The sequence below is a fragment of the Quercus robur genome, chromosome 6 (assembly GCF_932294415.1).
Source record: "Quercus robur chromosome 6, dhQueRobu3.1, whole genome shotgun sequence".
Classification (NCBI taxonomy): Eukaryota; Viridiplantae; Streptophyta; class Magnoliopsida; order Fagales; family Fagaceae; genus Quercus; species Quercus robur.
The window spans coordinates 47322771-47347466 of NC_065539.1; the positions used below are offsets into that span (position 1 = coordinate 47322771).

At 32.9% G+C, this 24696-nt stretch overlaps 3 protein-coding genes across 3 annotated transcripts; 1 reads left to right on the forward strand and 2 right to left on the reverse strand.

Annotated features, from left to right (window-relative positions):
• Positions 1-10332: 10332 nt before the first annotated feature.
• LOC126690285 (uncharacterized) lies at positions 10333-12911 on the forward strand. Its single transcript, XM_050385397.1, has 4 exons — positions 10333-10407; positions 11164-12053; positions 12183-12301; positions 12388-12911. Exons 1-4 carry the CDS (start codon positions 10333-10335, stop codon positions 12909-12911), a joined length of 1608 nt encoding a protein of 535 aa, XP_050241354.1.
• Positions 12912-13986: 1075 nt separating this feature from the next.
• On the reverse strand, positions 13987-15638 carry LOC126689129 (phloretin 4'-O-glucosyltransferase-like). The gene has a single exon (XM_050384186.1). The coding sequence runs from the start codon at positions 15490-15492 to the stop codon at positions 14125-14127; it is 1368 nt and encodes a 455-aa protein (XP_050240143.1). The 5' UTR covers positions 15493-15638; the 3' UTR covers positions 13987-14124.
• Positions 15639-22597: 6959 nt separating this feature from the next.
• LOC126689130 (phloretin 4'-O-glucosyltransferase-like) lies at positions 22598-24188 on the reverse strand. Its single transcript, XM_050384187.1, has one exon. The coding sequence runs from the start codon at positions 24092-24094 to the stop codon at positions 22730-22732; it is 1365 nt and encodes a 454-aa protein (XP_050240144.1). The 5' UTR covers positions 24095-24188; the 3' UTR covers positions 22598-22729.
• Between the last annotated feature and the right edge of the window lie 508 nt (positions 24189-24696).

Sequence of the window (24696 nt, forward strand, 5' to 3'; positions counted from 1 at the left end):
CATACCCAATAATAAAAAAAAGAGGTGATCCAGTGGGCTAAGGTTGAAATCAACACAGTTTTTACTTGTCATGGCTCATGAATGGGACTAATTAACTACATCCATGTTTAACTTAAAACAACAGGCAGTTCACCTTTTTTCCCATGCGAGAAATATTGGAACTGCCAAGGAGTAATGGTCAGTGTTTACTGTTCAGTATTGCAATAAAAATAACTAGGTGATACTTTCTGTAACAAATATGTACAATATCTTCGGCCAAAAAAAAAAAAAAAAAAAAAAAAAAAATTGTGCAATATCGATTTTACATGTATGTTGGGGTTCATAGTTATAGGTCTCACATATTTATGAGAGGTATGTTGTAGACATATACATTATACTAATTGCGTAAGAACAGGGAATAAACATGCATATAAATTAAAGGGTTCATGAAGAAGAAACCTACGGCGTAGTTATGTCTTTTACTCTCTTTAAATCGGCAACATGTTTTTATTTAGGAACCAGCTTTTTAGTAATAAAAGCTAATTTAGCTTGAGCCCAAATCAACATTTAAACATCAAGTTTTGTCACGTTGTGACACAGAATCAGTTTAATTTGGCAATTTTTTTTATCTCTCTAAATTATCCTTATGGAAAGTCAACCTTCGAGATTGTGAAAACTAGACAGTAAATAGAATTTCGCTTACCTTTTTCTCAAATAGATTATTGTGCTTAAGTTTATCACCAATTTAATGTTAAATACTTTGATGGCTTAAAGAATTCGCTATTTTTATTTTTAAAAACTAATTAATCAGTCATTCTAATGGATAACATATAGAAGTATGACTTTATTGTCTATAATGGGCTTTGGAATTTTTCATGTTTTTGTAAATTTTGAGAGAATTATTTTTTTCAACATAGTCTAAAGATATTTCTATTTAGTGGCTTAGAATTAATTTACACCAATTGGGCAACTTGTGATTAATTTAGCGGTCCCCCAGATTTACTGTCCACTTTCTATGAACTTTGCATCTCTATCTTAAAATTTTATGAAATTTACTTGTCTAGATGAAAGATGTGCCATAAGATATTATTCATGTAATTCAGGTCGATTTGGCTTCTATGATTTAATGAGTTGACGTCTCTTTTTTATAAAAAAATCCTAAAATTTGATAATTTCTTATTAATGTTATGTGTATGAGGTTAAAAATTTTCATTACTTCCTCATGAGGTTTTCTTGAAATGGTAAGAGTTTAACAAGAAAATTACAAATTGACAATGAATAATACAAAGGACCTGTACATATATTATCTGTATTTTTTTATTTTATTTTTATTTTTAAGAAAAGCCAGCCGAGCATATAAATTTTAGATTTGTTATTTAATGGAAAGTTTTTTAATAAAAAAAAAAAAAAATTGAAGATCATGTTTATACCCGGCTGTTTTTATTATATTATCTAGATAATGTTGTGAATAAAGACAATGTGAATAAAACTTGTTCCCTACGTTTGCTTAGTATAGAAACAGAATCATAACATAATAGCAAAACCCTTGAATGCGTAATTGTGATAATATGAGGTGTAACATTTGAAAGTTAGTGAGTCATAAATATTCACATCTTTGCTTTGCATTAAGCCTATATAAACTCATCTTTGCAAACCATTTCTTGCATGTTGAAAAGCAAAGGAGGCAAATTTAAAAAAAAAAAAAAAAATGGTGTACAACGTTTCATTCTTAGATCATGTGATCAAGATGGTGGGTGGTCATCTATACTGGCAGATTTTTGTGCGCAAGGATTTCTGTCTTAACGGCTAGCGGTGAAGCGTTGTTGTTGTTCTTGGTATATCACCAGGTTGATGGTGATAGCTACAATAATTATTGAATTGAAAAAATCATAATAAATTTCTAATGAACTCTTGCTCAAATGTTATCCTTTCTCCTTATCATGAGTTATGAGAAAGTGAGTGTTGAGTTTATAATAAAGTTATGTTTTATTATTCATTTTCCTTCTTTTACATTTTTGGCACTGAATAGTCTACACCTTAATTTCCTAGCGTTTGATTGCGGTTGTGCTGTTTCTTCTTTGTTTTTTGTTTTACACCTCGAAAACACTGTTTTGTTTTGCCATGTCAATTTAATTTCATGACTCACTGATCCCATAGCACAAATTTAGAATCCATTGAGAAACAATCATTTATGAGTTTCAAGAATCAAACTGCCAAAATCTTGTGAGATCAGAGCTTATAGCACCAAGGCTGAGACCATGATCTTATTGTGAGCAAGATTTGCCAAAATACGTCTTCTTTTTTTTTGATAAACCGAAATATGTCATTTTCATTATGACTTTCTTTGACTAATCTCTTTGTTCTTTAGTCATCTTTTAAGAGATGTTCTAATGATCATAAAATTTATTTATTTTTGATAATGATCATCATATAAATAAATCATATAATTACTTCTCTGCATTACATGAAATATTACATGCACTTGCTGTAAATGTCTAGAATTAGTTCAACGCGGATTAGGGAAATTAAAAAGCAGTCCTATACTAATACTATTAGTGCAGGTCATTAGCTAGCTACAATACTTCTTATTAATCTGTCTTGGTTTCTTCCTAGCTAGGCTCAAAGAGTCACATGTTACGCCCAGAAATATATTAGATTATTTTGAGTTATTTATGGACCCAGCCACCAATCACTGTGCCAATACATTCACAATCGATGACTGAGGTATTCAAAATTTGAAATTTACATAAGCTTCTCTCAAAATTTTATTCGTCTATGAATTCAATATTGTTCTGTAAATCCTTCGGATCCAGGCCTATAAGTCCTGTATTTTAGTTCAGTTGATTATGATAAAATATTAGGAGGGAAAAATCTGAATCTTAAAATGAAAGGATCAAAGGAACCGCAACAAAAGCATATAAGGAACAATTCCCTTTTACTTAAATTTAATTTTATTGCTTCTACAAATTCAATTAGCTGAATTGGCCTAGCAAAGATGGTAAGTGAAGCCTATTTTACATATAACCACATTCGGGTGCATACAATCAAAACATTGCTTCTTGTACATATTAGACTCCATAAATTAGAACGAATCTTGTACATCAAGTATATGTATTATCTCTCTCATAACATGTGAGCCTCATAAAAGCATAATGTATAAGATAATTATATATATATATATATATATTAAAATCCATATGTACATCTATATTTATATAATATCTAAAAACTGAAACGTAGTATTTATTATTACACTCATGTTAAGTCATATCAACGTAGCATTTTTGTCTACTTTGGTCCATTTTGATTATAATTCGGTCCATTTTAGTTCAGTTTGGTCCGTTCGGTCCACTTAGGTCTATTATTGTATTTTGGTCCATTCGGTCCACTTAGGTTTATTACTGTATTTCGGTCAAATCGGTTCAATTGTTCCACTTTGGTGTCTATTTTGGACTAATTGGGTCTTAAATTTATTCTAAGTTGTCTTTTCAGTTTTTGGCTTAAAATTTCAATTTTCTTTCTTAATTTTTGAGTTGAAAAGTATGAAATTTTATTATATTTGGGCTTAAAAATTCAAACAAAAACAGGTATTAAAAATTAGAGATATGAGTCCTACAAATTTGACATTATATTCTTATAAAATAATTTTATTGCTCCGAGAAAAAATTTAAAATTATATTACATTTTCTCATGCATCTTGTGGGTTTGCATCTAGTATTAATTAAAACCTCAACCAACATACATCAACAGCAAAATACCAAAAAAAAAAAAAAAAAAAAAGACCATGAAAGAAAACACAAAATGAACAACAAATTTTAGTCCGTTAATGGAATTCTAATTAACCAATACAATAAGAAATTAAAGACAAAATTAACAAATACATATCGTAATTTCTCACTACAAATCTAACAATTTCAAGTTTAGGGAGAAAAAGAGAGATGCAAATTGAATTCAAATACAAAATAAAACCTATTGTAATTTGAAAAACTTAATAAAACTTAAAATCTCTCTCTCTCTCTCAAAATACTTTTTTTTTTTTTTTTTGCTGGATTCAAATACAACTTATTAATTTGTAAATTGTGAAACAAAAAACTATAGCATTACTAAATATTAGTATGTAATCCGTGCTTACGCACGAGAATGATAAATTGAAGCGGTGCTATTGATGTTAGATTGAGTTATTAAACACATAAGATATTAGTTTGACTAAGATTTTTAGAGCAGGGACGGAGGTAGCCTTTGACTTAGGGGGGCAATGGCCCCCCCCCCCCCCCGGCGGAATTTTTTAATTTAAATATTAGAATATATACTAGGTATTAATTTTAGCAATTTTGTTCTTTAAAATTACACTTTGCCCCCTTAATAATATCATTAATTTTTTTAAGAGTGATGTAATAGTCACAAAATTTTCTAAACTATTGAGGTAGCAAATTCTTATTGATTCGCATATAGGCCAACCACTTACACCACTTTTTTACTTACCAATAACTACTCACTACATTAGCAATTTGTAAAAAAATTTGTAGTTCTAGCATTTTCTTCTTTTAAAAGACCATAAAAAATCTATAAATTTAAAATTTTAAACAAAATATACATGGCCAAAAAAATTAGCCCAATAACGAAAATTTCCAATAGTGAAGCTAAAAAAAAAAAAAAAAAAGTCTAATCAACCAATTTTACCTAAAACAAAAAACCTGATCTCTTTTAAAAAATTTCAAACAAAATAATTGTCCCCACCCAACAACATGCATCAAAGTCACAAAAAAAAAAAAAAAACCCCCAGTGGCTAAGGGGCTGTTTGGATGAGTGATTTTCATAACTCATAACTCTGTTTCCATAACTCATAACTCAAAAATGGTGGGACCCATAGTTGAGAAGTCCGTTTGGCACCACATAACTCTGTTACCAGTTTTTTGTTTTCATCACTCAATTCTCTGATTTTTGAGTTATGAGTTATGGAAACTGAAAACACATTTTAGCTGTTTCCAGTTTCCATAACTCTGTTTTTAATGACATTTTTTTAATTAAAATTACATATGGGTCCCACGGTCAGACTTTTTCCTGTCTCCAACCAACCTTTTTTTTTTTTTTTTTTTTTTTTTTTTTTTTTTTTTTGTCTTTCACAGGTCTGGGACACACCTCTCTCTATTCTCCTCTTCTTCTTCTTCTTCTTCTTCTTCTTCTTCTTTTTCTTCTTTTCTTTTCATTTCACTTTCTGGGTTTGGTTCTTTTTTTTTTCTTCTTTTCTTTTCTATTGTCCTTTTTTTTTATTACTGGATAGCCATTTGGTTATATTGTAGATCTGGGAAAAGCATGAAAATAAGGATCATGGTGGGCTTGATTAAAATATGTGTTAACATGGATGAAGAGAAAAGAAGAGAAAAACAGGGGAAAAGGAAGAGAAAAGCAGAGAAAAACGAAGGGGAGAGGCAGGGGAAAAAGAAAAAAAAAGGAGAGAGAAAAGTCAACTGACATTGGGTTAGTGTGTGGGTCCCACAAACAGTTGAAAAATATTGAGTGATGGCAAGTGAGTAATGGTGCCAAACGGGTAGGATATTTTAAAGTGATGAGTGATGAGTGATGAGTGACGAGTGACGAGTGACAGAAATTGAGTGATGAAAAAAAAGCATCCAAACAACCCCTAAGCCATTGCACACAAGCAGCAGCAAAGTTGCCATCCTATCTACAAGTCTTGGCTCTGTCCTTGATTTAGAGGTACTAAAATGGTTTTTCCTTGCAATTTTCATGATATTAGTTATACCAAGTTTCTCATTACATTGTTATTATGGATACAATTTTGAAAATCACTATTGAATACTACATATACAATATCAGTTCACAATCATTGTACGTGAAATTATACTAAATACAACACAAAATAAAAATAATAGATTATTTCAATAGTATCTCTTAAATTGAATGAGGATAGGTGCATGAGATTGTTCAGCTCAATTATAATTTTTTAGGTTCAAGATCTTCGCATACAAAATATTTAAATAAAAATAGTATAAAAAATATGCTCATTAGGTTATATATATATAACCTAGTTAGTAATGAACCGTACAGAGCGGTGTATTACATAAATAACTTATAATTTTGAATTAATTTTAGTTACACAACAAAAGCATTTGACAAATATACTACAACAAAATGTATTTTTAGTGACGAAAAAATTCGTCACTAAAAGTCCAGTTTTTCGTCACTAAGAACCTTTAGCGACGAAATCGGACTTTTAGTGATGAAGCTCATTTTGTCACTGAAACCCTGTCACTAAATGTCTTGGCGACGAAAAATTTCGTCACTAAAAGTCCGATTTGTTTTAAAAAAAAAACTTTTTGCGACGAAAACGTTTCGTCATTAAATGTTTTCCTCACTAAAAACACTATTTAGTGACGAAATATTTCGTCACTAAAACTATGATCGGGTACATATAGTGACGAAAAAGTTCGTCACTAAAACTATTTTAAAGAAAATCCAGGCAAATATAGCGACGAAAATTTTCGTTACTAAAACCATTTCTTACAAAATTTTTTACATTTAGCGATGAAATATTTCGTCACTAAAACAATTTTTCGTTGTTATATTTGTGATGAAAAAATTTGTCACTAAAACTTATTTTCCGTTTTTATTTTTTTCATGGCTTTGATATTAACCTGTAATCTGTCATTACATTATTAAAACCTCACATTTGAATAACACATTTATTTCAATAACACATTTATAAAAGAAGATCCATATATTCCACAAGTAAAAAATAAAACAAGTATCCAATTCAAACTCCTTCCATACAATAATTGTTTGCAACATATACAATAACTCAAGATATTTTATAACAATACAAAAAATGTAGCATAATATAATTAGAACTAACGGAAGGTGTCCTCATATGTCTTCATGTAATGCCAAAAGTAAATCTCCTAAAAGCCACCAATAAGAAATTTACACAAATATAAAAACAATATTACATTAAAATCGTAAAGTAAAAACATTAACTATGTTATAAGAAACATTTCTAATAATGCATTAAGAGTAGTCACATCATGTAATGTGGGTCAATTGCTAAAATAAATTACTAACCAAAAAGTATTTTAACTTGAAGTTGAACCACCCCCATAGGTAAGAGCGTCATCATAACCCTTGCTCCTCAAAAAGTTAAGAATATTCTTTTGGACCTCTTTTTGCTTAGCTCGTGCCTCTTGGTCCCTAGCTCGCTCCTCTTGGTCCCTAACTCTTGCCTCTTTGAACTCAATTATCTCATTTTCTAGCCGTTGGATATACTCCATCGAGGAATTAGATGAGGCGGTGGTTACTAGAGAAGACTTTGTAAACATGATGCTGGGGAATTGATATATTCCTCTAAAAATTTAGGACACCTTTGTATGTTCTATAACATAAATAATATAATGTTTATAGTTCATCATAAATACCATTCCTATGGATTTTCCTTTGCAAGATTTTTCAAACCTGAACAACGAGGAAAAAAGGAGATTTTGAGTAGTTAGCAAGCGATGTTCTAGATCATAAGTTTGTGTCAGACTTTAAAATTCTTTCTTGAACCAAAATATATGAATTTATATGTTTATGGAAGAACTGTATGAGTAAACAAGAGAAGGAAACTAATAGTAAATAATTTATAAAATAGAGGTATACTGTAAGATCTAAAAGAAAATCTAGCCTTACAACCTCAGACATAACAACTCGATAGCTGTAAGATTGTGTTGGAGCCTCGTGAAGGAAAACAATTGTTCCATGTATGCTCTCAGTAGACCCTGCAAGGATGGAATCAACTTTTCATAAATCCAAGTCGATAAATAAAAGAAACTAAAGTTACTGTAGAGAAATTTACCAGTTTCTCTTACAAACCATATAAACTCTCCAGATTTGATGTATGAGCCATATTCCTCTCCCTTGTCTTCTATCCTCTAGAATTGGAAAACAAGAAAGTTGTATGATACCAATGGATATGACATGTATTTAAAACCTTTCAACAAATCACAAACTAGATAGCATTAAAAGTTTACCAAAGGCACCAAAATGGAAAAAGAAAATAAGAACTTAATTCAATTGATTGATGCCCTAACTAAATACAATATCTATCCACCACATTTATGGTGTTTCATTGAGATTGTCAATGAAAAAGAAAATTGTATGCAAGTAGCAAACCAATGAATGCAAGTTAAACCAACTTCCAAACCTTAATTAACATAATTGAGTTAGAGATCAATAAAAAATTTCTCCCATATTAAATAAAGCTAAATCTTATTATATAGGTGTGTATACACACGTGTTTTGTAACTAAAAACATGGGTTTAATCCACTATTTCAAACATGAAATCATGGGTTTTAGCTATAAAACACATGTATACACACACGTGTGTAACCAACAGTGCTCATCAAATAAATAGCTAAAATAGGAAGCTACATTAAGTGTTACACATATGGGGCCTTTTCAATCAAAGTACATAGAAGGGGTTTCATAGCTACTTCATTCTAAAGGAATTCAAAGATCTAAGCTTTTAATTAAGGGGAGTCTTGCTACCTATTTAGTTGCTGCCCCTTACTTGCACACAATTACTACCACAAGAAAGTCACCTGTATCTCTAAGGGTGGTTTTAGCCATTCCATCATTTACAAGAAAAGGCTGATTGAATTCAGTCATTCCTTCACAGGACAACCAAAACTTTGGGAATATTGATTAGACAGTTATAGCATTTAACAACATTTGGTAGAATAAAATGAGTAACCCATATGAAGATTGAGAAATAGTCAATTTCTATAACTACTTTTGCCCAACTATTGGTAATATTGATTGAATTTTTAAGGAACTGAAGAATTGGATCTCATAATTTGGTGAATTGGAAAACAATAAATTCCTGGAAGAAAGCAAAAAATAACAATAACAATCATCAAGGATAATACCAATAAGCAAGAATTTGAACAATATCAATTGAGAGGTTGAGTTTAAGTACAAAATTTCATGAATTCAAAAATAAACATCCGCTCTTGCGAAATTAATAAATGCATTGACCCATTCAATATATGGATGGCTTAATTTGCCATTGGGTGTCTTACCCATTGTCATCCAACTTTTATCCATGTTTGACTACAATTACAAGATGAATGCTACTTTAGTAAAATAAGGACAATTCTTGCATAATGTATTCTAACATCTAAATCTATAAGCTACTTAGATAAAGTTCTATCCCATTCATGAATGCACAAGTCTATATTAATACTTAAACACTCCTAATATTAGTTTAAACCACCTTATAACACCATGCAAGCCACCCGCTTGCTCTAACACAACATACCATCACAAAACCAATCACCAACATCACAAGTATAGAGTTTTACAAGTATTCAAATCAAATAAAATACTATTCATCATATCTAATAAAAAATACTTATTAACATTTGCAAGAAATGAAAAACACTCCCAATATTAGTTTAAACCACCTTATAACACCATGCAAGCCACCTACTGGCTCCAACACAACATACCACCACAAATCCAATTTCCAACATCACAAGTATACAGTTTTGTAAGTTTTTAACTAGAATTTACTTACTTTGCTCAAGCTCAGTTTACAACTTTCAGAAAAAATCCAAAGTTACTGCAAACAATGTGTATTTAGTCTGCAAAAGAAAAGTTAAATTATAAGTACAAAAGTTAAAGAAAAGCTTGTAAAAGCTCATTAAATATTAGACTGTAACCAAATCTCACAATACCTTTCAATCAAGATGGAAAGCTCAAATTACACCTATTATGCATCAATTTTAAACTTTTATGTTAAGTACATATATACCCAAATCCTTAAGCTTCTGCCTTAAAGTGCATTGGCAGTATTTTAAGTAACATTAAAGTGCTTTTGTTTAAACTAATCAGTGCCATCATGATCCTCATCAATACTAGTGTTAAATTCTAATTCCACAAAACCATTCACTTCACCTGTAATGTCATTCATATATCTCTATAGTCTATATACTCATTCTATGCTAATCACAAAAGATAATATATATAACAAAGGACCCCCCCACCCCCCCCCCCCCCCCCCCAAAAAAACCTTCATCAACTTGGTTTTAGAGACAATGCCATCCTAATATTCATTTCTCAGATTGAACACTCATTTTTGTCATCAAAATGGATGATAGAAAAAACTAGCAATTAGGGAAAAAAAAATCTCATCTTTTGTCTTGCAAGAAATATGAATAGAGTAGCACAATGTATCTAAAACATAATCTAGAGAACAATCCCCCATTAAATAAAGTAAAATAACAATCAGAGGACACAATCCCATTGTGCAATCAGAGTATCATTACCTGAGCAATAATCAACACAAGAAAATTTAAAAGATGGGTAATCTCATTTTGAGTTCATACATTACACCTAATGTATATGAACTTGTACACTACATATATCTAACACTGGTATCAATGTGGAAACCAAACCAAGAGAGTGAGGATCCAAAACTAGAATCATCCAAACAATAAGAACCTAGAAATTAAAAAGAATTACAGCAATTGATAAGTACATATATAAGAAACTTTCTTCACAACCATTACACAGTAAATATCAAATACCCAAACTAAACAAAAATGCATATACCCATTACTGTATCAAACAAAAGGGTTGCCAGTTGGGTGGGAGGCGAAGGGTTGCAAACTGAAGCGTCGTTGGAAGCGTTGCCGGATGAAGCGTCATGAACTGAATGTCGTCGGCGACTTGAAGCGTCGCCAACGATCGGCGACCTGAAGCGTCACCAACGGCGAGCTGAATCGTTGCGATCGACGAGCTGAGTGTCGCGATCGACAAGCTGAAGCGTCATCGTTGAGCGTCGCGATTGACTGTTGGCTCTTAATTGACAACCTGAAATGTCGCCAACAGCGAGCTGAATCGTCGCCAATGGCAAGCTGAAGTGTCGAGATCGGCGAGTTGAAGCGTTGTGATTAGCGAGCTGAAGCGTCGCTGTTGAGCTTAATTGGCGACAGTTGGCTCTTAACGGAGCTTATTGGCGACGGTGGGAGCTTAATTGGCGACGGTTGAGCTTAATCGGTGATGGTAGGAGCTTATTGGCGATAGTGGGTTTTTTTGGTCCAGCTTGGGTTTTTTTTTTTTGACCGAAATGCTTGGGTTGAAATGTTTTGTGGTTAGCTGTGTATTGTATAAGATTCCTTTTGCATCAGGGGTTAGCTTTTCATGGTCATGATGAATCTGATGATTCAAGTGATAAAGGAAATTTTCTTGAGCTTCTACAATTTTTGGCAGATCATAATGATGTTATTAATGAAGTGTTGCAGAAAACTCCAAAAAACAGCAAGCTAACCCATCCTAATATTCAAAAAGACATTGTGAATGCAGTTGCATATAAAACTACCGATGCCATCATTGAAGATCTTGGCAGTGGGTTCTTTTCAATTTTAGTTGATGAGTCCCATGATATCTCAATAAAAAAACAAATGGCTGTTGTTTTGCGTTATGTGGACAAAAAGGGAATTGTTATAGAGCGATTTCTTGGCATTGTACATGTAGCAGATACCTCCGCTTTGTCTCTAAAAGTTGCAATTGAATTTTTATTCAGTAAATATGCATTGCGTTTATCAAGACTACGTAGGCAAGGTTATGATGGGGCCAGTAACATGCAAGGTGAATTCAATGGTCTTAAAACTTTAATTCTGAAGGAGAATAAATCAGCATTTTATGTCCATTGCTTTGCTCATCAACTTCAGTTAACTCTTGTATTTGTTGCTAACAAACGTATTGATATTGCTGAATTTTTTAGCTTGGTTAGCAAAATAGTCACTATTGTTGGAGCTTCTTGTAAAAGACGAGAATTTTTACGAAATGCACAGCTTGCCAAAATTACAGAAGCATTAAACTTGGGTGAACTTGAAAGTGGGCAAGGTTTGAACCAAGAGACAAGTCTTAAACGTGCTGGTGATACACGTTGGGGATCACATTATAGGAAAATTCTCAACTTGATTTTGATGTTCTCTTCCACAGTTGATGTACTTGAGATGATTGAAAAGGATAGCCTACTCTCTGAGCAAAGAGTTGAAGCTCGATTTATTTTAAGGTTAATTCTATCTTTTGAATTTTCCTTTGCTTTACACTTGATGAAAAATATTTTGGGGATCACAAATGAGTTGTCAATAGCATTGTAAAAGAAAAATCAAGATATTGTAAATGTTATGACACTTGTCAGAGTGTCTAAGCAACGATTGCTGATGATGAGAGATGATGAATGGGAAGCTCTATTGACTGAAGTATCCACATTTTGTAGCAAGCATGATATTCCTATCTTGAACATGGAGAAAAATATTTGTAGTTGGTGTGAGGCCACGACACAACGCTCCCACAAATTACAAATTTACATCACAATCGTGTTGATTTATTTTTTAAAGTCATAGATCTGCAACTTCAAGAGCTTAATAATCTTTCAGAGGTGACTACTGAGTTGCTACTTTGTATGACTCGCTTGAATCCAAGTGATTCATTTTTGGCTTTTGATATACAAAAATTGACTCATCTTGAAAAGTTCTATCCATTTGATTTTTCTGAGACAAATGTATTGGCACTTGATAATCAACTTCAGACTTACATTGTTGATATGCGCTCCAATGACGAGTTTTTAGAGCTTAAAGGAATTGGGGACCTTGCTAGAAAGATGGTGGAGAAAAATAAGGATGTTATATATACATTGGTATATTTGCTTGTAAAGTTAGTTTTGACCTTTCCTGTTGCGACTGCAACAGTGGAAAGAAGTTTTTCAGCAATGAAATATATCAAAAATGAATTGCGTAATCGAATGGGGGATCAGTGGTTAAATGATTGTTTGACTGTGTACATTGAAAAAGAAATAGCTCGTAGGATTGATAATGAATCTATCATGCAATGGTTTCAAAATATGAAACCTCGTAGAAGACAATTATAGAATTTCATTTTTTTTTTTTTGGTGGTGATATTGATATATTCAAGTCTCTTTTGTTTTAGATTTTATATAATTTATATTTCTTATTGACTCCCTTGGACAAAAATCCTGGAGCCACCCTTGCACATGTGTATTGCTTAAGTGACACAAACTTAAAAGACCAAAAACTTCCTTCTTCCCAATAATTTAAACAGCCATCAAAATCCCTGCAACCCTAAATCTCCAAATCAAAATCATCTTTGGCAACACCATTGCAACCTAGGTTCGTTCGTCTCTCTTCTTTCTTCTTTCTTCTTTCTATCACGTTTCAAATTTTTGGGACTGTGTTTTTTTAAGTTCATGTGAGTCTCATGTGCCACTTCTGTTAATGTTTTAACATTAGACTAAATGATGTATTGATTTGGCAGTTGTGGAACGTTTAAGGAGTAAATTGGTTAATATAAAAGTTTAGGGGGTATCATGACTACTACTCCAAAGTTCAGGGGCGTGTGGGCATTTTTCCCTGCAGAGAGAGCTCAAATGGAAAAAAAAGGTATGAGATATGAATGGGCCGGATCCATTTCTTCAATTATCTACATATATAGCTTTGGTGTGCATAATAAACAATTATTTTTTCTTTCAAGACAATCTTTTGAGTTATTAATTGTCTTCATAGTTATCAGTTACTACCCTTGTCGTGACATTTTCCATTTAAAATAAATTCACAAGTAGGATTTTCTTAACCTTTTATTTTATTTTTTTACACTTTTGGTTATGTATTAATATGTTCTAGAAGTGACATTTTCCATTAAAAAAAAAATCACAAATAGGATTTGCTTAATCTTTTATTTTTTATCTTTTGGGATAGAAGCAAGTTTTGCTTAGTACTCTTAGATAGTGAAGTACAAGAAAATTCATTAAGATGTAATTGGCTAATTGCTACCAACCAATTTTATAGTACAAAATGTGAGGTCCACAAATGTTAGAAGACGATATATGTATATAGTTATTACACAAACCAAACCATAATTATATATTTTCCAAGCTACTTTAGATGATTTGCCAACCTAGTAACAATAGAGAAAGTCAAGATAAGACAAAGGCAAAAAACATAAATCAACCACATATCTTACGGTCGTTTATTTCTACTATTTTATATCTATATTCACAATTAATATGCAAAAATATACATATTTTAATATATAAAAGTGGACGTAAAATTATTTCAACAGCAAACCTACACTCTTTTAGCAATGGCATTACCTTCACCAATCTCATCCACAAAAGCTTTAAGATTGTTATAGGAAGAACCAAATTCATTGGCAGCCTCCATAGCCAACTCCTTCCATTTCTTGGCATTCCTTCTAATTGCTTCCCCTCTCTCTCCATCTCCCACAACCAATTCCAAACACCTCTTAATCTCATCACCTTCAACAATCCCATCCTTATTCACCATCACCCTCACTCCTGTCTTCCACACATCTTCAGTTAGCTTTGCATTAGTCCCTTGATCAGACTGTTGTGGAAATGCTACCATTGGCACCCCTAAAACCAAACTCTCTAAAGTTGAATTCCACCCACAATGTGTCACGAAGCATCCTAGTGAAGGATGCGACAAAACCTCCACCTGGGAACACCATGGCACTATCATTCCCATTTGTTCCAATTCCTCTCTGCAACTCAACTTCTCTTCTTCTCCATTTTCCTTAGCTCTTATGACCCACAAGAAGGGCCTCCCACAACCCAACAGTCCGCGTGCAATTTCCTCCATTTGTTGCTTCATTAAGACTGCTAAGCTCCCAAATGAAACATAAATAACCGATGATTCAGGCTTAGAGTTGAGCCATTCGATGTAGTCTTTGGAAACATCTCCTCCAAATGACTTATCTGATGGAAGTAGAGGTCCAACTGCAACCAAATTAAACTTTTCAATCGCCTTCAAGGCCTCAGGCTCTAGTGCATCAAAGGTATTCACCAGAATTCTCGGATTGCTCTCTTTTTCAAGCACTTCAAGGTGGGCTTGATATATTGGGAGAGCATAAGTGTAAGGATTGGAAGCAAGCAAAAAGGAGGGAAGGTCACGGCTAGCCATGAGTAATGGTAGTCCCGGTAACTCTATCGAAGATGAGGGGCAGTCATTGTCGTAGTTTCTGATAACATCGGCAAAACCGTTGAAGTAGTAGTAATATATGTCAAAAACCATGGCAGGTTGAATCCAAAGAAACGTGGAAGGAAGGTGAAGTTCACGAGCCACGTCAGCAGCCCAAGGTACAAGCAGTGTGTAAACTATGTGTTGTTTATTGGCGGTGGAGACAATGAGGTCAGCGAGAGTTTTGGAGCCATTGCGTTTGAGTTGATCCCATCGTTTACCAATGTCGTCCACAGGTATAACTCCGTCATCGTAGCCGTCAGAGAAGGTGGCGAACGACAAGCCATTAGGAGGAGTGCTTTTGAACATGCGGCGATGGTGGGCGCTAACGGTGGTGAAGAAGGTGACATGCACTCCCAAGCGAATGAGGCGTATGGCGAATTGGAGGGCAGGGTTTATATGACCCTGTGCGGGATATGTGACTATGACAACGTGGCTTTGCTGTTGCTTCGCCATGATTATTTGATATATATGAGTTGTGAATATTCTAAGCAAAAACAGATTAGATGTTTTGTGCTCGAGATCAGTGAGATTTATATAGAAGGACCAATGCTTGTGAGGATGGGCAAGGCTTAAAAAATAGAAAAAAAATTGTTAGGAGCACAACTCGTCCATTTGGTAAATTGTAAATAGTGAGTCTATGTAAAAGTCATAAACAATCCGTCACAATTTGTCACATAAAATAATTAAAATAGTGAATTTTTATATGGTATTAGAATTGCTAAAGAAGATTTGGTAGGAGTACTAATGACCTTTGCAGTGACGATTTGGAGGTGGGGTTTGTGATTTGCAATTTCTTCTTCTTAATGTTTTCTTTAAAGTTTTGAGATGATAAGTACTACTGACTTAAGGGCTTTTAGCTTGGTGACAAACAATCCAGTGCAGGCAATAAGAAATTTATGATCTGCCCAACTTGTTTCTCCTGGTTGCATCTAAAGCACTCGTTTCTGCGTGGGTCCCAATATCAAAACAAAATAGTTTTCTTCACCGTAGTGTTTTACTTGGCAGTTGGCACTGGTGAAAGTTCCGTGCACGACTTTGTCTACGTTTGGATACCAGTCTGCATTTTAAGTCTGCGTTTTTCTCTTTTTATTTTTTATTTTTTTGCTTGGCAGTAGTTGTTGACGAAGTCAACACTAAATAGTGAACAGTAAACAGTACATTCGTGCACTCACAGGTTTCATAAATTTCAACTTTTCATTAAAAATGGGTCCTATGACACTATTCACACATTTAAAAATTATTTAGATACAATATTTTCAGTTTTCAGTTTTAAATTTCAGCAAAATAAGTTCTATCCAAACGGATCATTTAATCCAGAATTCTCTTTATATATATATATAGTTTGAGAAATAATATCTGAGTGAGTTATTATTATATAATTTTAAAATTCGTTTATAATTAAATGAATGATTATTACTAGTCGTTAACTTGTGTGATGCATGGAAAAACTATTGACTCTTTTGAAAAAAAGTCTAACAATTAGTAAATAGACATTTTGCTAGTTAGTATTTTGTTTTTTTAAATGAAAAAATATTTAACTTTTATACTTTTTCATAGTTTAGATGTGTTGTCTAACATTGAACGTTATTGAGTTGTGAGTGCATAGTTACCAAAACCTACAAAGTAATTTACAATTCTTAAATTAATAAAGTAAAACTCCCAATAGTTATATATACACACACACTAAAAACTAATATAAACTGTAAATATACAAACAAAGACCATGATATGAGGAAGACACATCAAGTTTCAAATTTGAGCAGTAATATGACTTTCTCGTAGAAATAACAATATAGACAATTCAAAACATGGAACAATATCAAAATTATAATACCTAATTCCATTTTCTTTTATGTTGAATCCATACAAATAATTAATTGAAATTAATCCAAACAAATAATTAATCAACCAAAAATCATAGCTTTTAATAAGAAAACAAAAAATCACATGAACCTAAATAAAAAACATTTAATGTGAAGAATTAAGATCAACTTACTAGACGCAAATACCAAAAACCCTAAGACTTAAAACTTCAAAATTTATAGAATCCCCAAATTTTACTTCAAAACCAAACCAAATTCAACAAATTTATATATAACATACAAAATAAAAATTTATTGTTCCATAGGCTAGAAGACATAGGTTGCAGTTTTGATTTTTCTTCAAAAAAATAGAGATTTTTTATCTGCAATGTACAATAAAAAAAAATTAGTAGAAATTTCAACCCAAAAGACAAACCCACAAAAACAATGTCAATATAAATATGGAGATTAACCCAAATACTCAAAAGAAAATCAATTCTAAACATAACAAAAGAATAAGATAGAAAGAAAATGCAAGGCACATATGAAAGCAAATAAAAAATTCGACGTAAAAGATAAAATTCATTAATAATAATAATAAAAAATATCCACATATGTTGAATTGAAATTTTATTAATAATAATAATATAAAAAAATTTGACAAAAAATTCATTAATCAAAAAAGAAAATTGAATCAGATTGCTTGTGTTTTTTTTCATGTTACTCTCTCTCTTTTTTTTTTTTAATCCTAAAGTGAAGTTAAGTTTAGGATTTTGAGGTGGTAATTGCTAAGGTTTTGAGGAGGGAAAATAGACTCCTAATAGGAGTTCTTCTTTCTTTTTTTCTTAATCCTAACTTTATTTTGTTTGTTTGTTATGTGAGTCTCTCTCTCTCTCTTTTGAATCCTAAAGTGAAGTTAAGTTTAGGGTTTTGAGGCGGTAATTATTAAAACTTTGAGGAGGGGACAGAGAGTCCTAACAGGAGTCTCTCTCTCTTTCTCTCTTTTTCTTAATCTATCGTTTTTTTTTTCAACGTGAGTCTTTTTTTTTTTTTTTTTTTGAGTCCTATTTTCAATGTGAGACTCTCTCTCTTTTTTTTTTTTTTTTTTTTTTTTGAGTCCTATCATAATTTTTGTTTTTATATAGATTATCAACGTTTGAGTTTGAGTTTAAGTTGGACTTGTTAGAGAGATAGAGTTTCACTCCTTGTTAAGTTTTGCTTAAACAAAAATAATTTTACTTTAAAAAAAATGATAATGATGAGTTTAAGTTGGACTTGTTATAGAGATAGAGTTAATTTCATTCCTTGTTAAATTTGAACTAAATCAAAATAATTTTATTTAAATAAATTTAAATATTGTGCTGATGTAGAAAATTATGAGAAATTCAGCGGCTTCGGTTATATATATATGTAGGGATGAAGGGCTCAGATGAGAATATTGGGCCGTGAGCCGTGCTTGAGGATATCAAATAGCCCAATGACAGACCAGTGCAAATGAAGGCAGATAAATTTTGGACCGAGGAAGAGGCCAGGACATGATGAGTAGGTGATGCTGTCCGAGGAGCAATGCCACCTTGGCCAACAGTACAGAAGCCTAAAGTTCGACTGCCCATCAAGTACTGGGCAGTAGGCAATCGTGCTTGGATGGATAAGCGTCAGAAAGATATAAGACAAATGAGAAGTGAGAAATATCTGAGAAGAAAGTTGCTACCACCGCATTGAATACTCTACATCTAACCCCTTGGCTGCATTAATGTGGAAGTGATGTCTGAACAGTAACTTTCAGCCTTATAGCTACCCCCAAAGACTTCAAGAAGGTGCTAATGGGACAAGTATCAAGAAGATTAGTAGTTTGATCTACACGTGGAGGGCTAAGATGAAAGAAAGAAAGGAAGTATAAAAGGGATGAACTCCCTCACAGAGGGGATGAGGAGAAAAACCAGAGAAAACATCACTATGTAACCAAGAATTGTAATTTTTGTATAAGTTTAAGAGAAATATATAAGAACATACATTTCTCGGACTTGACCGAGGAGAGCCTTTTTTGTTCAAACAGTTTGTTCATTCAACTAATAACTAATTTATATGATATACAACATGTATATCCTTCCAAAACAAATACATATGAAGTTTCAACTTGAAAAAAAAAAGCGTGGGTTGCAAGAGAGATTCTATAGAAAGACAATTGGTGAATATATATAAGTTTTGAAATTTAGATAATAGATTCTTAGTTGGAGTAGGATTTAAATCTCTAAAACTTAAATGCATGTTGTATGTTTTGTTAAAACATTTATTATTACTTTATTTAAAGAAATTGACAAAAACAAATAGGTTGTTGTTTCTATCAATCGAAATTTAGATGCATGTTGCATGTTTTGTTAACAAACTTATTATTACTTTATTTAAAGAAATTGATAAGAACAATTCAGTTGTTATCTCTATCAAGTGAAATTTAGATGCATGTTGCATATTTTGTTAAAATACTTATGGTTATTTTATTTAAAATGCGTGTTGCATGTTTAAAAAAAATACTTATTGTTATTTTATTTAAAATGCATGTTACATATTTGATTAAAACACTTATTGGTACTTTTTCTAAAAAAAGAACAAATAAGTTGTTGTCTCTATTTAAAAAATTGTTTTAGCCAAAATATTGTTGTAATTTGCAAGGTTTTAAAACCAGACCAGATCGGCCAGTCTGACCAGTTGAACTGGGAACCAGAGGCCAGTCTGGTTAGGAAAAAAATGCTTAAAATCAGTCAAAACCAGGAAAAACCGGTAAAAAACAGGGAGAAATTGGGAACCAAAAACAAATTCGGTTTTGCCCTTAGTTCAGTTTTTAAAACCATAATTTGGTAAAACCACATAGTATAGCCATGGCTTCTAACTTTTATTATATAGTATATGATATGATTAATTTATAAAAAATTGATAAGATTAAATAAGTTGTTGTCTCTATCAATTGAAACTTTGATGCATGTTGCATGTTTTGTTAAAACATTTATTGTTATTTTATCTAAAATGCATGTTGCATGTTTTGTTAAAACACTTATTGTTATTTTATCTTAAAAAAATGATAAAAACAAATAAGTTGTTATCTCTATCAACTAAAACTTTGATGTAAGTTGCATATTTTAAAAAAAAAAAAAATTGTTTTATCAAAAAAATTGTTGTAATTTGGTGAAGTTACTTGGTGCAATCATGGCTTCTAAGCCCAACATTTATTTTATAGTATATGATATAATTGTTTTGGGCAAGAAATTGTTTCTTTGAGGGCCAAATGGAAGCATGAGGTGTACAATTAGGTTATGAGTAGAGATTATTAGACTCGCTCGGCTTGAAAATCGTTCAAGTGTGTCATAGTTTCAATTAATTTTTCATGTGGTGTTCAATAGCTTTTATCCTTAGTTTATATAGATGTGTAACAAGTTTTCATTCTCATGCATTTATATTCACTTTTATAGGTTAAAATGTGGGATCTATTTAAAATTTAAATATTTCTGCATTATCAATTGTAGAAATGTATTTGAAATAGTCGATGTGAACTAGTATGAAAAAATATGTTTCCTCGATAATATGCTGTGAGAAAGAGAACCTGATGGCGTCAAGGCATCTTGTTATGACTAACCATTGATTAGTTGATATGGATTGTATGTGAGAAAGAGAAGCTGGTGGCGTCAAGGAGTCTCGTTATGGCTGATCATCAATTAGTTGATATAGATTATATGCTCTACAATTATTACGAATATTACAGAGGCACTCATTATTTTTTATTTTTCTTTTTGTTGAAATGCACTATTAATTCCTGAAGTTTATCAATCAAGTATTTTTGAAATTTTAATTTCTAAAGTTTCACCTAAGCATTAATGTTTTCTAAACTAAAAAAAATGAGCACTATTAGTCTTTGGTCAATTTCTGTCGTATATGGAATTCTCAGTTGCATAACTTAGCAACGTATCAATGAGGCTAATTAGGGGCAATGTGAATGCACCAATTTCATGCTTCACAATCCAAATGTAGAACCCGTCCTTGATTTGGTAAAAGAGTTTAATAAAGGACCAATTAGCCCCTATGATGCTGATAAATTAAATTGTGAAATTGAGAGATCTAAGGCACCTCAAAGATATAGCCTTAATTTCTCTTCTGGCTTGCCCAAGGTAAATTACAAAACTTTACCCAATGGGCTGATAATCCTTTCCTTAATTAAGCAAGACCTTCTAACAGAAGATTGCAAATCTCATCATTTCTAACCAGCTCTTGTGGTTGCATTAGTTTCCTTGTCCAGCCTTCATCATATATAAACATGACGACGTGTGCATTTAACTCCATATTGCAACTAAGCAAAAAAAAAAAAAAAAGTTCATGCTGCAACTCCAAATTTTAATGTCTTCACTTGAATATCATAGCCCAATATGTTGGATCATCTCCATTATATAACCGAGCTAACCATTTCATCAGCAGCTCTCACATGGTCCCACTACCAGTTGAGAAGACCGACAACTTTCTAATAGTACTCTAGCTTAGAAAGAAATAAAATTTCCCAATGTAGCACCTCTAGGCGCAACAAAGAAAATGGATGTGAATTAAGTTTAGGCTGCATTTGGTTTTAAGGATTTAGAATCAATGGATGTGAAAAAGGTAATTGTTGGTACTAATTGCTTTAATTGAATTTAAGAACACATGCAATATTTGTGTCTGACTGTTTTTAGTATGTTATCCGGATAATGTTGTGCTTATAATATATTGGGAGACATTTGAATAATAAATTTTGTGTACTCCCTATGTTTGCTTAATATGGAAACAGAATCATAGCATAATAACAAAACCCATGTATACGTAATTGTGATGATATGAGGTGTAACATTTGAAGGTTAGTGAGTCATAATTATTCCCATCTTGGCTTAAGCCTATACAAACTCACATTTGTTGATTCTCAAAAAAAAAAAACTCACATTTGCAAACCATTTCTTGCATGTTGAAAAGCAAAGGAGGAAAAAAAAGTGTACAATGTTTCATTCTTAGATCATGTGATCAAAATGGTGGATGGTCATCCATATTACTGGCAGATAATTGTGCGCAAGGATTTCTATCTTGATGGCTAGCGGTGGAGCGTTGTTGTTCTTGGTATATACAATAAATACTGTATTGAAAATATTATAATAAATCTCGAATGAACTCTTGCTCAAATGTTAACCTCTCCTTATGAGTAAGTGAGTGTTGAGTTTATGATAAAGTTATTCTTAATATTCATTTTCCTCCTTTTAAATTTGTGGCACTGAATAGTCTACACCTTCTCTAATGTTTTATTGCAGCTCTCTACTGTTTCTTCTTTGTTTTTGGTTTTATTACACCTCGAAAACACTGTTTTCTTTTGCCATGTCAATTACTTTATGAGTGATCCGGATCCCCATAGCACAAATTTAGAATCCATTGAAAAACAATCATTTATAAGTTTCAAGAATCAAACTGCCAAAATCTTGTGCGATAAGAGGTTATAGCACCAAGGCTGAGACCATGATCTCATTGTGAGGAAGATTTGCCAAAATGCGTTTTTTTTTGTTTGACTAATCTTTTTGTTCTTTAGTCATATTTCAAGAGATGCTCTAATGATCATCATATAAATATATGATAAAAATAAATAAATCATATAATTACTTCTCTGCATTACATGAAATCCATGCAAAAGCAGTAAATGATTTTCCAATCTAGTAACAAATAAAGAAAGGAAAGGTAAGACAAAAGGGGAAAAACATAAATGAACATACAATCGTTTATCTCCACTGTTTTATATCTATATTCACAATTAATATAAAAATATAAAAATATACATATATTAATATATGAAAGTGGACATAAAAACAAACACTTCTTTTATTTCAACAGCAGACCTACACTCTTTCAACAACGACATTACCTTCCCCAATCTCATCCACAAAAGATTTGAGGTTGTTATAGGAAGAACTACCTTCGTTGGCAGCCTCCATCGCCAACTCCTTCCATTTCTTGGCATTCCTTCTAATTGCTTCTCCTCTCTCTCCATCTCCCACAACCAATTCCAAGCATCTCTTAATCTCATCACCTTCAACAATCCCATCCTTATTCACCATCACTCTCACTCCTGTCTTCCACACATCTTCAGTTAGCTTTGCATTTGTCCCTTGATCAGACCACTGTGGAAGTGCTACCATCGGAACCCCTGAAACCAAACTCTCCAAAGTTGAATTCCACCCACAATGTGTTACGAAGCATCCTAGTGAAGGATGCGACAAAACCTCCACTTGGGAACACCATGGCACTATCATTCCCATTTGTTCCAATTCCTCTCTGCAACTCAACTTCTCTTCTCCTCCATTTTCCTTAGCTCTTATGACCCACAAGAAGGGCCTCCCACAACCCAACAATCCGCGTGCAATTTCCTCCATTTGTTGCTTCATTAAGACCGCTAAGCTCCCGAATGAAACATAGATAACCGATGATTCAGGCTTAGAGTTGAGCCATTCGATGTAGTCTGTGGAAATATCTCCTCCAAATGACTTATCTGATGGAAGTAGCGGTCCAACTGCAACCAAATTAAACTTTTCAATCGCCTTCAAGGCCTCAGGCTCTAGTGCATTAAAGGTGTTCACTAGAACTCTAGGATTGCTCTCTTTTTCAAGCGCTTCAAAGTGGGCTTGAAACATTGGGAGAACAAAAGCGTGAGTGTTGGAAGCAAGCAAAAAGGAGGGAAGGTCACGGCTAGTGAATAATGGTAGTCCCGGTAACTTTATCGAAGATGAGGGGTAGTCATTGTTGTCGTTTCTGATAACATTGGCAAAACCGTTGAAGTAGTAGTAATATATGTCCAAAACCATGGCAGGTTGAATCCAAAGAAGCGTGGATGGAAGTTGAAGTTCACGAGCCACGTCAGCAGCCCAAGGTAGAAGCAGTGTGTAGACTATGTGTTGTTTATTGGCGGTGGAGACAATGAGGTCAGCGAGAGCTTTGGAGCCATTGCGTTTGAGTTGATCCAATCGTTTAACTTTGTCATCCACAGGTACAACTCCGTCATCGTAGCCATCAGAGAAGGAGGCGAACAACAAGCCGTTAGGAGGAGGGCTTTTGATCATGCGACAATGGTGGGCGCTAACGGTGGTGAAGAAGGTGACATTCACCCCCAAGCGAATGAGGCGTATGGCAAATTGGAGGGCAGGGTTTATATGACCCTTCGCGGGATATGTGACTATGACAATGTGGCTTTGCTGTTGCTTTGCCATGATTATTTGATACTTTGATATATATGGGTTGTGAATATTCTAAGCTAGAATAGAAAAGCTGTTTTGTGCTTGAGATCAGTGAGATTTATATAGAAGGACCAATGAATGTGAGGGTGGGCAAAGCTTAAAAATAGAGGAAAAAATTTTAGGAGCACAGTTTGTTCACGTGGCAAATTGTAAGTGGTGAGTTAATGTAAAAGCGATAAACAATTAGACACAGTCTACCACATAAAATAATTGTAATAAGAATTATAAAATTTTATGTGGTATTAGAATTACTAAAGAGGATTTGGTAGGAGTATTAATGACATTTGCAGTGACGATTTGGAGGTGGGGCTTTGTGATTTGCAATTTCTTCTTTTTAATGTTTTCATTAAAGTTTAGAGATGATAAGGACTACTAGCTTAAGGGCTTAGCTTGGTGACAAACAGTCCAATGCATGCAATATGAATTTATAATCTGTCCAACTTGTTTCTCCTGGATGCATCTAAAGCACTAGTTTCTAAGTGGGCCCCATTATCAAAACAAAATGGCTTTCTTCACCATCATGTTTTACTTGGCATTAGTGAAAGTCCCGTATGTTGCACGGCTTTAATCAAGAA

Coding starts and splice junctions, on each gene's coding strand:
- LOC126690285 (XM_050385397.1), top strand. CDS start 10,333: ATGGGTAATCTCATTTTGAGTTCATACATTACACCTAATGTATATGAA. Junction 12,054..12,182: donor GAAGCTCGATTTATTTTAAG/GTTAATTCTATC, acceptor GACACTTGTCAG/AGTGTCTAAGCAACGATTGC. Junction 12,302..12,387: donor GAACATGGAGAAAAATATTT/GTAGTTGGTGTG, acceptor TTAAAGTCATAG/ATCTGCAACTTCAAGAGCTT.
- LOC126689129 (XM_050384186.1), bottom strand. CDS start 15,492: ATGGCGAAGCAACAGCAAAGCCACGTTGTCATAGTCACATATCCCGCA.
- LOC126689130 (XM_050384187.1), bottom strand. CDS start 24,094: ATGGCAAAGCAACAGCAAAGCCACATTGTCATAGTCACATATCCCGCG.